The sequence below is a fragment of the Meleagris gallopavo genome, chromosome 11, assembly GCF_905368555.1.
Source record: "Meleagris gallopavo chromosome 11, MGAL_WU_HG_1.1, whole genome shotgun sequence".
Classification (NCBI taxonomy): domain Eukaryota; kingdom Metazoa; phylum Chordata; class Aves; order Galliformes; family Phasianidae; genus Meleagris; species Meleagris gallopavo.
The window spans coordinates 3,796,815-3,814,934 of NC_139414.1; the positions used below are offsets into that span (position 1 = coordinate 3,796,815).

At 54.6% G+C, this 18,120-nt stretch overlaps 1 protein-coding gene across 4 annotated transcripts; it reads left to right on the forward strand.

The window, feature by feature from the left end:
• Positions 1 to 653: 653 nt before the first annotated feature.
• On the forward strand, positions 654 to 17,424 carry IGF2BP2 (insulin like growth factor 2 mRNA binding protein 2). Of its 4 annotated transcripts, none has more exons than XM_085232921.1 (17): positions 654 to 1,116; positions 1,602 to 1,662; positions 5,383 to 5,431; positions 5,758 to 5,809; positions 6,160 to 6,223; positions 7,080 to 7,349; positions 10,951 to 11,085; positions 11,407 to 11,529; positions 11,763 to 11,898; positions 12,068 to 12,196; positions 13,488 to 13,505; positions 14,637 to 14,705; positions 14,920 to 15,036; positions 15,381 to 15,455; positions 15,592 to 15,723; positions 15,803 to 15,916; positions 16,141 to 17,424. In XM_085232921.1, exons 1-17 carry the CDS (start codon positions 927 to 929, stop codon positions 16,234 to 16,236), a joined length of 1,830 nt encoding a protein of 609 aa, XP_085089047.1. In that variant the 5' UTR covers positions 654 to 926; the 3' UTR covers positions 16,237 to 17,424. The 4 variants fall into 4 exon arrangements, with proteins under 4 accessions (XP_085089047.1, XP_085089046.1, XP_085089048.1 ...); XM_085232920.1 differs by having other exon boundaries at positions 655 to 1,116; positions 13,485 to 13,505; XM_085232922.1 differs by lacking the exon at positions 13,488 to 13,505 and having other exon boundaries at positions 655 to 1,116.
• The last annotated feature ends 696 nt before the right edge of the window (positions 17,425 to 18,120 follow it).

Below are 18,120 nucleotides of genomic sequence, written 5' to 3' on the forward strand. Positions count from 1 at the left end.
TGGCTTTTTCCTTTTTCCTTTCCTTTTCCATCTTTTTTTTTTTTAACCTTTTCTTCTTTTCCTTCCTTTTCCCTTGCTTAATCTCCCTTTTATTTCCTTCAACTTTTAATTTCCCTTTTCCTTCTTCCATCCCTTCTCCCTTTCCTTTCCCTCTTTTCATTTCTTATACTTTTTTCCCTTTTCCTCTTTCCCTCTTTCCTTCTTTCTTTTCCCCTTTTCAATGCATCTTTCCCTTCTTTCTTTTTACCTTTTCATTTTTCGTTCTGTTCTTTTTTCCGCCTTTCCCTTTCCTCTTCTTTTTTTCTTCCACTCTTTTTCCCTTTTCTTCTCATTTCCCATTTTTCTGTCCCTCTTCCTTTTTTCTTTCCCTTTTCAATTTATTTTCCTTCCCTCTTTATCTTTCCCTCTTCAGCTTTTTCTTTCCCTTTTTTCCTTCTCCTTCCCTTTTCCTTTTCGTCGTCCCTTTCCCTTTCTTTCTTTCTGATTTTTCTTTTCCTATTTTTCCCCTTTCCTTCCTTTTTTCCCCCCTCTCTCACCTTTCTTCCCCCTCCCTTTCCTTCCACTTTCTTCCCTCTCTCCCACCTCCCCACTTTCCCTCCATCTCCCCCCGCTCCCATCCCCGCACTCACCCCCTGCCCGCTCCCTCCCCGAGGCGGGGACGGCACAGCCCATCCCCGCCGGGGGGGCCGCGGCTCCACGTGCGGCGGTGGGCCGGGGGGCGGCGGGGCAGCGCCGGGGCTTCGGCGCGCTGCTGGGGAGGCGGCTCGGGCCGGGCTCGGCTCGGCTCGGCGCGGCTCCGCCCGCTGCCCGGCGGCGGGGCGCTGTTGCAGGGCTGCCGCGGGCTCGGCCGGGCGGGTGGCGCAGCGCCGTGCCGTGCCCGACGCTCATCTCCGGCCGCCGGGGCGGGAGGAGCCGCGGGGCTCCCCATGAAGCGCCGGAGGATGAACAAGCTCTACATCGGTAACCTCAGCCCCGCCGCCACCGCCGACGACCTCCGGCAGCTCTTCGGCGACAGGAAGCTGCCCCTGGCCGGCCAGGTCCTGCTCAAGTCCGGCTACGCCTTCGTGGATTACCCGGACCAGAACTGGGCCATCCGCGCCATCGAGACCCTCTCGGGTGAGCGGCCCCGCGCGGCCCCCCCCGCGCCCCCCGTTCCCCGTTAGAGCTCCGGGTCCCCCCCCGGGCCGCCCCTCTCCTTCCCGCTCCCCCCTCCCGGTTTCTCCGGCCCCTACGAATTTTTCGCTGATTTTTTTCTCCGATTTTATTGAGGGGCGACCGAACGGCGGAGCCCGGAGCCGGCCGCCCCCCCGGCACCCCCCCGGCCCCGGGCACCATTTTACGAGGTGCGCTGCCCCAACTCGCCGGGGGCGCGGAGCGGGAGGCGGCCGAAGGGGCGGCAGGGGGGGGCGGCGCGGCGCGGCGGCCGCGGGCGGAGGAGGGGGGGGAGCAGCGCCGTGGGGCCGCGTTCTTCAGAGTGGGGATGATGAACAGGGGATGGGGGATATGCAGCGGGGGGTGCCCATGGAAAGGCTTCGCCTGGGGGCGGCCCGGGGAGTGTGGGGGGGGCGGGTGGCGTGGTGCTGAGCGCGTTTTCCCCGCAGGTAAAGCGGAGCTGCACGGCAAAGTGCTGGAGGTGGATTACTCCGTGCCCAAAAAGCTCAGGTGAGCGGGGAGCTGCGGGGAGAGGGGGCACGAGGCCGTGCATATGCACACACGCGCACACGCGTGGGGGGGGGGGGGCGCGGGAGCGGCGCCCGCTTTTACTTTCGCTCCGCGAAGCGCCGCGCGGGGAGGAGGGAGCGGTGGGGGGGGGTCGGGCAGCAGCAGCACGGGCGCGGGGAGGGGGTGTCCCCGTCACTCTCCCCACGTTCTACCCTCGATGAACACCTCTCCTGCCCCGGGTGGGCCGCGGCGCTCCGTTTCCCGACGAGCCCGGAGCGAGCGCCGTGTGTCCCGGAGCGCGGCGCGGCCGGGGGCAGCGCGACATCGCGGCTCCGACCCACGTTTTCCCCACCCGACGTGTGAAGAGACGGCTGCGGGCTGAGCCTCGCGTGTGCCTGCGTGGTTTATGCCTTGGGTTCGGGGGCAGCGACGCTCCGGGGGCGAGCCGCAGCGATGGGTGCTCGCTGCCGCATCCGCACCTCGTTATACCTCAATTCGTGCTTTGCGAGTTGAAAACCGGTGATTGCGCCGTCGGGATGGGTTTGTGTGCGTCTGTGCTGAGTGTCGGTGGGTTAAATAATGTGTTACGAAAGTTTTTTGTTTTTTTTTTTTTTCATTCTGGGGGAGTATTTGGGAACGCGGGTTGCCGTTTGGAGGCAGCAGGGAAAGGGAGCTCTGCTTGGGGGCACCCGGGGGGTGTGCTGTTGTGTGCTCCTAAGGATGGGCTGAGCATCCCACTGGTGGGGGCAGATGGGAAATAACAGTAATATAGCGACAGCCATAAGAATCGTGATATTAATAGTAATAATAGCAATGATGATAACGTTGGCAGTAGTGGAACACCCGAAGCCCAGGCTGGGCACCGCAGCACAGCCCGTGTCCCAGTGCTCCGGGTGGGGGAACAGCCCCACTGCAGCTCCCACTTCTTGGGGGGGAGCTGGGGGAGCCTTTTCTGCCCCCACCAACACAGAATCGTTTTCAAAGGGTTCTTTCAGGAAAGAATCGATTCCAAAACGAGTTTGTGGCTTCCAGCAGGAATTACTCGGGGTGTTAAACCCCAGAGGCTGTAGGGATGGGGGGGGCTCCATGCTGGGAGTCTCTGGGAACCCCTGAATACCCTTGATCTTTCATTCCATTTTATTCCATTTTATTTTGCTTTATTTTTCCATCCTTTCTGCGCTGCAGCACCTTCTGGAGGGTGGATTATTTTTCCCACTGGTGCAGGGCACAGCTCGGGCTTCATGCCCCCGGCCCCGTATTGCCACTGTCACAGCTTGGCAGTGGCTGCCGTGCTCCTTTGGGGCAGAGCTTTGCGGGCAGAGCCTCGAGCAGCACTACACACGTGCTGAGAGCGGCCAGTGTGCTACCAGCCATAAAACCAGGGCAGAAAAAACTGGATTTTCAGTTCATTTGGGCACGAATAGCTTTGCTCCGGGTTCAAAATGGAATTCAGAGCAAATCAGAGGGAGGTGATGTTGCAGTGGGGTCTCGCATACTGATCCTGGTGTGTTGCTCTCATGTGATGTTCTGTGTTTTTGGTGGTGCAGGACTGACTTAGGCTGCAGAGCCCCGTGTTGTGCCGGTGGGTTCTGCTCCCGCTGCCACTGTCCCTCCCCAGGGCACAGCGTGTGGCCACGTCCACCTCTGGGTTGGGGCTGGGAAAAAACACCGTGGAGGAAAGGGATAACATGGAGGGTGTGTGTTTGTTTTCTTTTTCCTTCTCCCCCCTCCAACCCCCCCCTTAATCTGGAAAAACCGTGGCAGATGGACACCGCAGCGCTCAGCCCCGTGCTTATGCGTGCTGTCACGTGTGTGGGGGGACCTTAATGCCTTCAGAGCGTCAGGAGCAGCCCTGAGCACTGTGCTGGTAGATGTGGGGCAGTGCAGTGATGCCCCTCCCCATGCAAACCCCACATCCGAATGGAAAACCCCGAGCAGGAGGGGGGGAACCAGCAGAGCTCGGTATTTGGGGGCAGTGCAGGTGGGTGTCTCCCTGACTGCCTGTGGCTTTAGCTCTTGATGCCTGCACTTGGTTGGTTGTTTTTTTATTTCTCCTCATGTGTTTGTGATTTGTTTGGGCAAAGCTGTGGGAAACAAGCAGGCTTTGCTCATGTGCCCATGCAAAGGATTTATCCATTCCCCCAAGGGTAGTAGCTCGCAGCTGTGGGGCTGGCAGTGCTTGTCAGGTACTTGTCCGAAAACCATCGTTAGTGATGATGGGTATTACTCTAATTGATTCCTCCCAGCCTGCTGCAGAGCAGGAGGGGTGCAGGTGTACTCATCGTGGGGTCTGCTGTTGAAGTTTGAGGGGGCTTAAATTAGCCTGAGGTGCTCCCAGAGATGGGAATTAATAAAAATAATGATGACCATTAATTAATTAACCCTCAGGTCTGTATCGTGATCCAGCACTGCTTCAAGCAGGGGTCTGATGTACAAACTCTCAGTGGAAGTAACGGTGGGATGGGATGGGGTGTAACTTACTGTAGGGATCCTGTTTTAGCAGGGGGTTGCACTCTATGTTCTCCAGAGGTCCCTTCCAACCTCTACAAGTCTGTGATTCTGTGGGTGGGATGAATGAAGATGAGGTGTGTTGAGGTGTGATGGGGAGGGTGGGATGCTGTGGGACAGGATGAGTGCAGTGGGATGGGATGCAGAAGGATGGGTGGATTGAGACAGGACGGGTGGGGTGAGATGGAATGTGGGGTAAAATGGGATGGGTGGGATGCTGTGGGACAAGGTGAGTGTGATGAGATGAGGTAGAGTACGATGAAGCGGGATGGGAGGTAGGGATGGGTGGATTGTGAAGGATAGGAAGGGTGGGATGCAGTAAAGCTGATAGGATGGGATGTGGGATGGGATGAAGAGGATGGGATGGAATGAATCCTTTTCCTTGCCATGCAAGGACCTTGCAGCTGTGCACACAACCCTGAAATCCCCCTGGTGACAGCTGGGACAGGAGTGTATGGCCACTGGAGGGATCAGGGTTTGGTAATGCCGCAGCAGACGGTGTGTTCTTTGTCTCTGGCTTCCCCCTGTCTTTTAGTGCTCCATTTCTCTTATTGGCAGAGCCCCCTTTGGAGAGACCTGCAGCACAGAGAGGGTCACAAAGAGGGGCTGTGTATTAGTGGTGTTTTGCAAAAGTATTTTGGGAACAGTGACCCAAAGCATCACATCCTCAGCATACCTCCACCTGGAGCTTGTCCCAAGCAAGGGCAAGGCTTTGCAAAACCTCTGGCCACTGGTGGGTCCCCAGAACAGGCTGCAGATTTCCTGCACCAGGCTGAGCGCTCATGCAGCCGTAGGGAAAGGAGGCTTTGTGAGATGCTCTGGGCTGAAAACGGCAGCAAAAATGGGAAAAATAACATCTGTTAAAACGCAGCGGTGAGGTGCAGGCGACCCAGAGGGAGAAGTGCAGGGATGCAGAGCTGTGTGGCAGCGGCACCTGGGCTGCAGGGCAGGTGTGTGCCTGCATCTTGCACTGCTGTGGTGCGTGGAGGCTGTGCCGAGAGGTTTCCTTGGAAACACATCAGCACTATGGGGATGGAGCTTTCGTGAGATGGCTTCAGGCTCGGCAGGAGGTGGCCGGGGCTGGACTCGGGGCTGTCCCCTGGGGCTCTCTGGGCAGCGGGGTGCTTTGGTGGGGTCTTGCTGTCTCCTTCCCAGAAAGCCCCTGGTATGGCTGCCTGCCCACCACCACAACTCGGGGCTTTCTCTTTGCAGGAGCAGAAAGATCCAGATCCGAAACATCCCCCCGCACCTGCAGTGGGAGGTGAGAAGCACCACGCTTGCTCTGTGCCCCCTCAAAGCACCCATGTGGTCCTCTGTTTACCTTCCAGAAATCCCAGCTGGGAGGTGGGGAGGGCTGGGCTCCTTCCTGTTGCTCTCCTCTGGTCTCTCTGGAGTGATGGGGTGTGGGTGGGTGAAGGTGATAGAACTTTTGGGTAGAGGTGGCTTGGAAATGGCCCTGAGGAGCAGAGGAGTCCTCCTGGAAATGGCTCATCCCAAAACTGACTTTGGAAGGAGGTCGGGGGTGGAGCAGGTTCTGAGCCCGGATGGTTCCTGCCCTGCTCTTCCCACTTGCTGCTCTCTCCCCAGGTGCTGGATGGTCTCTTGGCTCAGTATGGGACAGTGGAGAATGTAGAGCAAGGTAAGGTGGTTCACTGTTTCTGTCGTCGGGCTTAGGGTTTGGATTTTGGGTGGTCCTGTGTGGAGCCAGGAGTTGGGCTCATTGACCCCTTGGGTCCCTTCCCATTCAGGGTACTCCATGATTCCCTGGTTTTCTTCTCAGCGTGGTCCCCGTCTATGCAAAAGCCCCATTGCTGATCCCAGGCACAGCCTATGCTGGAAGGGCCAATCCTAGCAAATGTAAATGTGGTTTTCACAGTGATTAGGAAATGGTTTGCCTTCTTGTGCAAACATGGGGTACCACAGGATGGAGTGGTAGTGCTGGCCATCTCCTGCTGTGCACTCACACTCACTGTCTTGCCTTTCCCCCAGTTAACACAGACACAGAAACTGCAGTTGTCAACGTTACATACGCAACGAAAGAAGAAGCAAAAGTGTAAGTGGCTTCTTTTTTTTTCTTTTTTTTTTTTCCTTTTGTCTGTGTTTTCTTTTTGTTCTGGGAACTTGGTGAAGCACCGTGCATGGGCAGGGGTTTGCACCATCAGCCACATTTGCTTCTTTCCATGAGCCAAAGAGCTGGTGGAGGCTGGTGCATCTCCATGTGATGAGGATAGGTTTTGTCCACATTGCTATGGGACTTTCCATGGAGAGCTGTAGCCCTGCAGCATCTAAGGGAGAGGAGACCTGAGATAGTACCAGCCCCATCGCCCTCCCTGTGGACCTTCCAGGCAAGACAGATCTCCAGCCAACCACATGAATTCCCACAGCAAACCCCAGTTGCATTTCCCAAGCCCTCAGCCTCCTTGGGTTGTTTTTAATCTATAGATCTTTAACCTATAGATCTTCAAATACCTTCAGGTCTGTCCCATGGCCTTGTGCTTGTTCCCTTTGTGCCTTCTCCTGTCCCAAGGCAGCACTCAGCTGTGTCCACTTCCAGTGTCCTCCACACCCCATCTTTCCTACAAACCTGCAATCCCCGTGGGTATCAGGTCATATGAGCGGCCCATCAAGGAATTGTTTTCTAGACTTGCACTGGGAATGTGCTGTGTTACCACCGGTACAACCAGCCTCAGCTGCTGGGAAGGAGGAATACAGAGAAGAAGGTGGGAGAGGTGCTGAAGAACCACGGCGGTGGTGGGAGTCCTACGTGTACCTCTTGGCATCTGGGGACAAGCCAAGTTGGAGACCCAGATTGGCAAAAACTCCACTTCTGCTCCCTGGAGCCATGAGAAGCATCTGACTGACTTCCAGAAGGCATCCCTTCACCATCTCCTTCTCTCCCTGCCTTACAGAGCAATTGAGAAGCTCAGCGGCCATCAGCTTGAGAGCTATTCCTTCAAGGTTTCCTACATCCCGGACGAAGAGGTGAGCTCCCCTCCACCCCCCCAGCGATCCCGCCGCGGGGGCCACGCTTCCAGGGAGCAGGGCTCCTCCCCGGGGGGCTCACAGCCCAAACAGCTCGATTTCCCACTGCGGATGCTGGTGCCCACGCAGTTTGTTGGTGCGATCATAGGAAAGGAGGGCTTGACCATAAAGAACCTAACTAAGCAAACCCAGTCCAAGTAAGTACCTCGAATGGTTTTCTTTCCTTCCGCAGGACTCTGTAGGTTCCCTTGCTTTTGACTGTTGGCAAACGTCGTATTTTTGGGGTGTAGCTTCCTCAGAGGGAGTGAGCCTGACCCGTTGTCACGGAGTCCCATGGGGTCGGCCGGATCAACCCCACATCCCAGATACATCCTTGCTGACCTGGGGGGAGTCTGCTTCCAGCAGGGCTCTCAGAGGGAAACTTGTACTATAAATAGACAGAAATGGAGATTTCAAAGCTTGGTGCTTTACAAAGCAGGAGAGCACTGCCAGCTCCAGTGCAGCCCCAATATGGATGCGCTCACTGCAGTCAGCCAGCCAGCATCACTTGGGTCACAGAACTCTCACCCTGAGAACACGGCTTTGGCTGAGCACTGGGAGAAAATAGGCAAATTTGGGGATAAAATGGGAATCCGAGAGATGGTGACTGTCTTTGCCCATGGGATTTGCTCCTTATTGGTGCTCTATAATGATTAGAGATGTCAGATATTGGTAAATGGGGTGCCGTGCAAGTGTTGCAAGAAGGTTGGGCTTTTTGTAGCAATTTGAAGCCTTTTTTTTTTTTTTTCCCACAATCTGATGTTTTTATTTTTGAGAAAAAGGAAAAGCAAGAGAAGGACTGTCTTGTTGAAGTTTCCCATGTTTCTCATGTCAGTGTTTACATTGATTGCATGGTTTTCCTGCACGCTTTGTTTCTGTCCAGATTTGTTTGTGTTTAACCCAAAGCTGTCTTCTCCCATGTTCATCATCCTGAACCCGCTGATCCCACAGGACATGAGCCTCCTGTACCAGAACATCCTCCAGGGCGTCCTATTTCTCAGAGAAGCTTTTTGAGGAAATTATTTGAACCTTAATAGTGCATCCGCTTGAGCCGAATTCCTTCCGGCCCCAGCTGGTGCTCAGCTGTCTCTGAAGCATGCTGACCACTGCAGATCTCTGTATTATGGTCTCCAGTGTTTATGCCCCCTGGTCTGCAGAGCAGAGTGGAATAGTGCTTGGCATAGCTCAGGAGGATGCTCTCTTTGCTGATGCTTGCTCCTGCCAGCAGTTAGCAAAGACTGGTGCCCATCCTGCCTGTTCTTATATGAAAAGTTAACCTCCAGCCTGGGTAAGAGAAATGTTTGAAGATTTACGTGCATGCGTCCCTTGGGCTGAACTTGGAGCTCGAGCTCTGCTCATCTTCTTTGCCACCATCCCCTGCTCCCAGAGCTCATGGGCGCTGGGTTTTAGAGGTGTCCTGGTTGACAAAAAGAGGTTTGTATGGAGAGGGGACAGCACTGTAAGGAGGGGAGCGTGGCCACCTCGTAGCTGTGAAGGCACCTGCTGCCCTCCCAGCTGCAACGTGTGCTGCGTTCATGGCAGCCCTTCTTCTCCAGGTGAGTCCCTGAGTGTGTTTGGCAGTGGGTGCGCCCTCACCCTTGCCACCTGAGACTGGAAAGTTTTCCTCTGCAAGCTCTGATTTCTGCCCCAAAACGTTTGCTGCTGTGTGGGCAGTTTCTGCTGCAGAGGTGTAGGCTTCCCATGCCTGCTACCATGTTCAGCAGTGGCCAGAGATGCTTCCTGAGCTCTGGGGACAAAACCAACCCTAGGCTGAGCCATCCTATTCCATGGCCATCCCCTTCTCCATCCTCCCACTGAACTGGACCTGTGCACTATCAGCACTGGGATGTGCTGGGATGCCTGGAGCCCTCTGGTTTTGTGGGGAGGATGTACCTGGATACAGCAGCCTGTTCCTGGTGTCCCATCTCCTCTCAGCAGACTGAACTCATCCTTGCACATCCACATTTGGGGTGGATTGTAGGCCAGCAGGAAACGTGGCCTGTCTTTCTCTTGGATTCTCATTGTTTTGGAGTCTCCATCCAGCTCATTCATGGTTCTCAGCTCCACTTTGATACCAGGGCACAGCCACGTGCCCCATTTCCACAAATCTCAGCTGCCTGTGGAGTCAAGAAGGTGCCCAGCTCCATTCTCTTTGCAGTGGCCACAGGTTCCTCCTTATACCTCCCAACAGTCACACCAAGCTGATGTAACATGGCACCGCCATGCTGAAGCACGGACCTGTTGTCTCCTCTGCTGGAACTTTGTGATCCTTTTCCCAACCCATCTGTATCACAGGGTGGCAGGGGATGTCCCCGTGCTTGCTGAGCATTGCCTCGGGCCTCTGAAGGAACAAGTCTTCCAAGTCAACCTGATGGAGCTCCGCAGCCTGGGGCAGCTTGGAAGGTGTCACGTGTGAGTGACAGCAAGCAGCTTGGTCACTGTGTGCCATAGACACAACTGAAGCAGAGATGAAATCAACCAGTGCTTCTTTGTAAGGTCCAAGCAGAACCCGTGTCCTACCTGAGCAGTTCTAGCCAGAGCTGTAGATCTGCTGGAGCGACGCAGCCCTCCAAGCCACCAGACTCTGCTTTTCCTCTTCAGTGCTTGGCTCAGACCACCCCCAGGTTCGTTTCAAAGCTGCTGTAGTTCAGACCTTTAGCTAAGGGAAGGCTTGCCCAGCTGCTCCCCCTCCCTGTAGATGAAGCCTTCGTGGTCCTGTGTCCTGGAGGAGATGACCCACGTGAGCCTGCCGTGACCCCCCCATCACCCAGGCATTGTTCCGAGGGACACTCTTCACACTACAACACTTGGCCTTGCTTGCTATGCAGCACCCACAAAGAGTCCTGGTTGGGACGTGGACCTCATAGAAAAGCAAGAACTTGGCTGTTGCCCGCCAGTGCCACGATGGAGCTGAACCTGTGACGCTGGTGACGTTTGCTTAACAGCGACTATGGCATCTTCCAAGGAGGTCGAGGCTGGCTGCAAGATGGTGGCCACACAGCCAACAAGATGGCTGCACCGAGTTGCCCTCTGGGGGGACAACGATGCGGTGGAAAAGGAGGAAAGCTGTTCTTCAAGACGTGTGGTTCGTGCCCGGGAATCTCCTACCCTGCTTTCCTCTCTCCTCTCTCTCAGGGCCCTTGCCAGGCACGGTGAGGCCCGTGCCTCCTTCCTGCCACCTGCCGAGGGAGGAGCGAGGAGATAGAGCACGGGCTCGGCCAGTGCGCAGGGGAAAGCTTTCTGGTCTCACATGGAAGGGCGTGAGTACAAGAGCTGTTGTTAACGTGCACGTGTGACTCCAGGCTGTGGAAACCACGGGTAAGTCGTCCCTCTGTCCTGGAGGACGTGGCGGTACTGCACAGCCTCAGGTATTGTGCAGAGAGATTGAAGTTGGCCAGAAGGCTCTGAGCCGATCCCTGCTCCAGCAGGATGAGCCACAGGGACAGAGCTGGCTGCTGAGGGTTCTGTCCAGCAGAGATCTGTTCAACCCCATCTCGGCGTGGTGTTGGATAGGGGTTGACATCCCGCTGTTCCCAGGCAGATGGCAGAGGCACATGCAGGCCAGATGCGATCTAATCAGCGGAAGCAAAACACTGCTTCCAAGGGGCAGTAGATGTTACATCAGCTTTGCCCAAAGACGGATCAGATGTTGAAATGAGCCTGTTTGTGTTTAGCAAGCTGAATGCTGTACACTCAGATACCTTCTTGCAACACCAGCCTCGTCTCAGGGCCTTCTCTCTGCTGGTTGTTTCGCCGTAGGGTTGACATCCATCGGAAGGAGAATGCTGGCGCTGCCGAGAAGCCCATCACCATCCATGCCACACCAGAAGGCTGCTCCGAGGCGTGCCGCATGATTCTCGATATCATGCAGAAGGAAGCCGATGAAACCAAATCGTAAGTGCCCCCGGCTGAGGCATGTCATGTCAGCGGGTTTGCTGGGTGGTGCCATGGGGTCCAGAAGCTCAGGTTGCTCTAGAGGGTGTGAACTCGGGGAGTTCCCTTCTAGCTGAAACTATTCTACGATTCTAAACCACGTGAAACACAGGAATGCCATCAGGTTTGAGACGTCCCCAAGCTCCTCTTCCCCAGAAGCTGGGAAAGCAGTGGGATACAGTGGTGTTCTGTTCCTTCCGTGAATTGCTGCTGCCATTTGCTGGAGAACAGTCTCTGGGTCAACTGGTCCTTGAGACTTTGTTTTTTTTTTTCATATTTCAGAGCAGAAGAGATCCCCTTGAAAATCCTAGCACATAACAGCCTGGTGGGGAGGCTGATAGGCAAGGAGGGCCGCAACCTGAAGAAGATCGAGCAGGACACCGGCACGAAGATCACCATTTCGCCGTAAGTGCTGGGTGATGCTGGCAGTTCCCCACCATCCAGCACACCACTGAACCATGCAGCCACGTCCTCCTTTGTATGTTCCTCATCGAGGATGGGTGGTGGTCCTGGGGAAGAGCATCACATCTGGCTCTGTGCTGTCCAGAGGGCGATCCTTATTCTCTGCTTTGATAACTCTCCTTTCTTTTTGGCACGAAATGTAACAGCATCTCCTGTTCTGTCTGAATGTGGGCTAGTTTGCAGGATTTAACTATTTATAACCCTGAGAGGACCATCACGGTGAAGGGCAGCACAGAGGCATGCTCCAATGCTGAAGTGGAGATCATGAAGAAGCTGCGAGAGGCTTATGAGAACGACATTGTGGCTGTCAATGTAAGTTCCCAGCCCACCCCTCTGACATACCACTGCTTCAGAGCCACTGCTGAGGCAACCAGAAAAAAATGGAGCTGTGGGGGACAATCTGTTGTGGACAGGGCCGTGCTATTTGGCAAAAAGCCTCAAAAGCCCACTCAACCATCTCTGTGTGTCTTTACATTTCTAGCAACAGGCCAACCTGATCCCAGGACTGAACCTTAGCGCTTTGGGGATCTTCTCGACAGGGCTGTCCATGCTCCCATCCTCAGTGGGGGCTCGAGGCGCTGCCGCAGCTGCCCCTTACCACCCTTTTGCAGTAAGTGCATGAGAATCTGGGGTGCGGGTGTTAATTTGTGAGAGCCTTCGTAGCTCTTGGAGTTGGGTTGACGCTGTAGCTGTGGGCGGAATGGCACAGGGAGCCTTGAGCAAGAGCTCCAGCTCTTGGCTGGTTTGGGAAGATGCTCACTCCTAGGCTGGGAGGAGGTGAATGCCTTTGGCTTGTCCCACTTTGGGTTTCGCTCCCTGGGTAGGCATGCTGGTGTTGCGCTGTGCTCAGTCTCACTTCTGCCTAGGACTTGCCATGTCTTGAAGGTGGTTTCTTTGCTTTTTACCCACACTATCTGCATCCCGTGCGTCATGGCCAGGTGGTGCCCTGCTGATGTGGGCACACCATCTCAGAGGGGCTGAACTGTGGCAGGACCTGCGGGCATTGCTGCCAGCATGCTGAGCATGGCTGGGATGGGGAGGAGCAGCAGCAGCTCCCCCCACTCACTGACACTCAGAGGGTTGTGATTACTGAGGGTGTATCTTCAGAGAGAAACACCTCTAGAAACTCTTCTTGTTGACATGACACAGGTCCTTCTGATTTTTCCAGAAGTCTTGTAACCGGTAAATGCAGGTACAGCCTTAGGAAGGAGATGTACGTAGATGTGTTTGGGTATGGGCTGTGTTGCCTACTCTAGCAGAAATGCTAAGTCATGGCCTGAAGCAGTGATTGAGCACCTGGTAGGAAGGCAGGACCAACCCAGGGGAGTTCAGGTGCATGCATTGTACCTGAGTGAATGGAAGGGTGGAGCCAGGATCTACCACTTCCCAGACCTCGTTTAAGGGTTGGCAGTGGAGGCAAGGGTATCTCACTGGAGATCCCTGCCTACCTGAGGAATTCCAAAGGTAAGCAGCTTCTTCCTTTCACTTCTGCATCCATCGCTGCTGCGTTTGGGCTTGTCCTCATCTGCTGCAGCCAAAGATTTTGCCACCCTGCTATTATCACTGTGCTTTCCATCACATTATAGCGTTATGCCTACATGTGTCCATGTTGAGCTGCACAGACACACACCAGGACACATGGAAGCCAAAAACCCATGAGGACGGTGGGCAGGGAGGACACTAGGGGCCTGTAGTGGTGATGAACATCCTCTTGTCCCCCAGCATCTGTAGGGCACCCCTAGGGTGACCAAGAGATAGTGTGCAAACCTGCGAAGCCAGTCCAGCTCCCCGTCCGTATCTCTCTGTGTGTTTGCTCAGATGCTTTAAATGCAGGGAGGATGCCTCACTGCGTGTTAATTTACTTTTGTACTGTTTTCTTTTTCTGGCAACGCCAACAGCAGAGTGGCAGGAGGAGAACGGTGAGTGCTGAGCCCATGCTGGGCTTGTGGTGCAGAGAGGCGGCTGAGTGTGACCCTGGGGCTTGTGGCCATGTATGGTGATACCCAGATGAGTCCCTATCCCCTGGGCATTGCTAACTTCAGGGCAAAAGAGCATTGGAGCAGGTTGAAAGCAAAAGGAGCCCCTTCATTCCTTTCCTGCTTTCAGCCTGTGGAGCAGCAGGGGAGTGTCTCAGCATACTTCATGTCTGTGGGGTGCTTGGTCAGTCTGTCTGTCCGTATGTCCCTGAGAGAGGATGGGAAGTACAGGTTGGTGCCTTTGGGAAATGCAGGTTGGAACATCTAATTTGGCAGCAGCATTTCTTGCTTCATGGACTGGAGCAGCTTTCAGTTCTTCCAGGCAGGCTCCTGGGCTCCTTTACCCAAAACCGTGTGTTTCCCAGAGCAAAACAAGGAGCAAGCCGATGTTAAACAGGGAATTGGCTCCCAGGCAGTTCCTTGCCCCCAAGGAACTGGGGCTTGTGTTTCACATGAAATCTTAGAAGTCTTTACAGTTGGAAAAGACATCCAAGATCCCTAGATCCAACCCCAGCTTGCCCCACCGTGCCTACTGACCGCATCCCTCAGTGCCACATCTCCACAGCTCTGGAACACCTCCAGGGATGGTGAGTTCCCCCACCACCCTGGGCAGCTGTGCTGGTGCCTCACCACTCTTTCTAAGAAGAAATTGTTCCTAATATTACATCCATGTCACTGTCAGAGTGGTGATCGTGGTGGCTGGAGCTCAAATCCTGAGCTTTGGAGAAGTGTGTGGGGCGTGAGGAAGGATGCTCATGGTGTGAGGAGGAATAGGGAAGTACTGAGCTCCCCGTGCCCCTGGGGCTGGGCAGGGTGCTGTGGTGCAGGAGATGATGCCTGTGGCTGGAGCACAAGCTTGGTGCAACCTTTGCTTTATCTCCTCTGGCACTGAGAATCATGTCATGAATCCACGACATAAAATAGTCACGGATTCAGTTGTAAGCCAATCTTCACTGAGTACCACTGTTGGTCACAGCATTGTTTTGGTGTTGGTTTGCAGACTGAGGGACATCCCCATGTCCCTGTCACAGGTTTTTGGGGACATCCCTGACTCTGCTCCCTGTCCCCCTGCAGAGCTCCTCGGCGTACCTCTCAGGGCTGTATGGAGCCTCCCCAGTTGGTGCCTTCCCACATCAGCACCCCGTAAGTGCCCCTGTATCCCCATGGATCCCCCTCTGCTGTCCCCAGGGCAGGGATGCAGCTTGGGGCAGCACTTGTCCCCACAGAGTGCCATGCTCCTGCTTGGCAGGCTCTGGCTGGGAATGTTTTGGAGGTCATGTGCCAACCACCTTCAAAATCAGGAGCGAGAAATGGAAAAACGCAGGAGTTAAGGATAAACCTTTGCTCTCCCTGGCAGCTCCCTGAGCAGGAGGTTGTGAACTTGTTCATCCCGACGCAGGCAGTGGGAGCCATCATTGGGAAGAAGGGGCAGCACATCAAGCAGCTGGCACGCTTCGCAGGGGCCTCCATCAAGGTGAGCAGCAGCCTCACATCTGGCTTTCTCCTCCTAGGGGGTGGGAAGGGGCTCCCCCAGAGAGGTAGTGCCCACCGTGGAGTGGTGGTCCTATCCCTGCAGCTCTGTGTGTGGATCCCTGCCGCAACACCCTGATGTTCTCCGGGCACGTGGGTGGCGATGGCTGAGCACCAGAAGTGCCAAGGAGCTGGATCACTCTCTCCTTGGAGGGGAAGGGGGGTTTAGGTAGTGTCTACAAGCCCAGGCATCCCCATGGAGCACGGGGGACAGCACCTCCCACGTGGGTCTTGCCAAAGCAGAGCCTGCTCACACACTCTTGTCCCCCCCCCCCTCCTATTTTGCAGATTGCCCCAGCAGAAGGTCCTGATGCCACTGAGCGGATGGTCATCATCACGGGGCCACCCGAGGCGCAGTTCAAGGTGGGCTCAGTGCTGGGAATGGGAGCACAACTCGGGTATCCCTTGGGTCCCTGGTATGCTGGGGCTGGGGGACACTGCTTGTTGGTGCTGGGATGCAGGCTGCTGTTTTCCTACATTTCACATCACCCCCCCGCAGGCCCAGGGGCGAATATTTGGGAAGCTGAAAGAAGAGAACTTCTTCAACCCGAAAGAAGAGGTGAAGCTTGAAGCCCACATCAAGGTGCCTTCCTTTGCAGCTGGCCGTGTGATAGGCAAAGGTGGCAAAACGGTACGGCAGGCACAGCAGCAGGGCTGGGTCCTCCTGGGTACGGCTACCCCGGCAACACAGGCTCTGCCTTCTGCTGCAGGTGAACGAGCTGCAAAACTTAACGAGCGCAGAGGTCATCGTGCCCCGAGACCAAACCCCAGATGAGAATGAGGAGGTCATCGTTAAGATCATTGGGCATTTCTTTGCCAGCCAGGTGAGGCTTTTGCTGCGTCTTCTCTCACCTCTCCAGGTTCAGCCTTCCAGATGCCCGCTCTACACGAGCATCCTTTTCCTGGTGGCTCTGGGAGGCACTATTGGTGTCTCAGCAGCTCTCCCCAGTGGTGATAGTGCTGAAATTAAAGACAGGCTCCGTCTGGGTAAAGCACACGTTTGGGCACCCTGGGCTCCCCTGACCGCCGCCTCTCGCTTTCTCTCTAGACTGCACAGCGCAAGATCAGGGAAATCGTCCAGCAGGTGAAGCAGCAGGAGCAGAAACACGCTCAGGGAGCCCCTGCCTCGCAGCACAGCAAGTGAGGCTCCCTCCCAGCGCGCCGATGAATGTACCCCTGCCAGCGTGGGCAGGGAGCAACCAAAGAGCACCCCGGGGCACAGGGATGGCGTGGGGACGGCCCCCTGCACCCCGCAGCACCCGGCCTCTCCATCCCACAGCCTCCGCCTGACTCGATTCCTGACGCTATCCCTTTAGTTGGACTAACATAGGCAGAGGGCTTTGGGATTTTGTTGTTTTGTTTGTTTGTTTTTCTAATCGTTTCTATTATTTTCCCCAAATGCCCCGTTTTGCAACCATTCCCTGGCCAGGTGTGGCTGGAGGATCCCATCCGGCACCTGGTGTCCGTGCCGGTCATATATTTTAGAATTAATATATCAATAACAAAACTAATGCTGGTTTTTAATTTTTATAATTTTTTTATAATTTTTTTTTTCTTTTTCTGTTTTTTTTTTTTTTTTTTTTTAATGTCACAAGGGTGGGATGTTTGTTTTTAGTCAAAGCAGGCTTTTGTAGGCTTAAGGAAAGGAGCTAGTCCAGTGGTTCTCTAATGCACAGTAGCACAGAGTTGTAGGATTGCCAGCAGGAACAACAATTAAAGAAGTGTTAACGAGCAGTTTCCTAAGGGCTGTGAAAGCAGTGCCGAGGGGGTTGCCTGTATGAGCCAACAGAAGGGATACCGTCTCCTACCAGAGAAAACTCTCCCTTTCACATGCCCTTTCCTCTTTGCTTCACAGAGTCCAAAACTGAGTTTTGCATCTCTTCTGCCCCGTGCCCTGTCCATCTGTCCATCTCTTTGTCTCCATCACTGCCAGACAAAGCTGTGCTCAACGTTAGCACCCCAAAACCAGCCTGCCCCGTGGTCAGCCCGCAGAGAACAACCCCTCCCCTCCCCCTCCTCCCAGGGCTCTTTTGGAGGATAAATTGCTTTTTGGGAGCTTTTTTTTCGTATTGAAGGGAGAAATAAGAGGAAAAAATATTTTCAAAACATTGTTGGCCCAGGGCTTGAAGAAAGAAAAGACCTTGCAAAAGTTTTTACAAGAACACAACACACATACACACACACACACACACACACAAGAACTACCTCAGGTTTTCGTACCTCAGCACCTTGCGCTTGTGTTTCCCTTTTAGAGATTTTTTTGTATGCCTTGTAAAACTGATAGTTGGAGCGTTTTTTTATTTTTGTAATAAAAACAAAAGTTGGAAAACTATCTCGACCAAGTCAGCTGCGAGGCGGGAGGAGGAAACCAGCCCACGTGTCCGAGAGCTCTTCTGTAATCTCCAGCTAGCCCAGAGCCAGTGGCCGTTCCTTTGGAGAAACCTTAAAAAGATGAGAGGAAAAAAAAAAAAAAAGAAAAAAAAAAAAGCACACACACAAAAAAAAGGTAAAAAGGAAAAAAAAAACCAAAAAAAACAGCAAAAGGTGATGAAAGCCAACCGGCAAAAGAAAGGACCAGGGCTGACCGCCCGGCGAGGTGCTGAAGGCTGAGCCCGTGCCAGCGATGTACCGACAGACTGCAATGCCAGTTTTTGTCTGCTGCAAAGTGTTCTGTGAAAAAAGCCAACGACAACAACAAAAAAAAACCAAACAAAATATATCCAGCTAACAAGAGCCTGAGCTTGCTCTGCGTTGCTTTCTTTCCTGTGCCCTGTTGTGGCCGTGGCCAGGCTGAGCATAGGGTGGGCACGCAGCCCTGGGTGGGAAAAGGGTGGGTGGACAGCAGGGCTGAGGTTGGGGATTTGGGGGTTTTGTTGTAAATCCGGCAACATGGAGGTCCTGATGGCCAAAGGAAGAGGTGTGCTGTCCCTGTCAGCTTCCAGTGTGCCGTGTCTTCGCTGCTGACCTTGGGGCTGGAGGTTGACCCAATGGACTCGGGTTGAAGCCCAACCTCCCACATCCCTCCCCC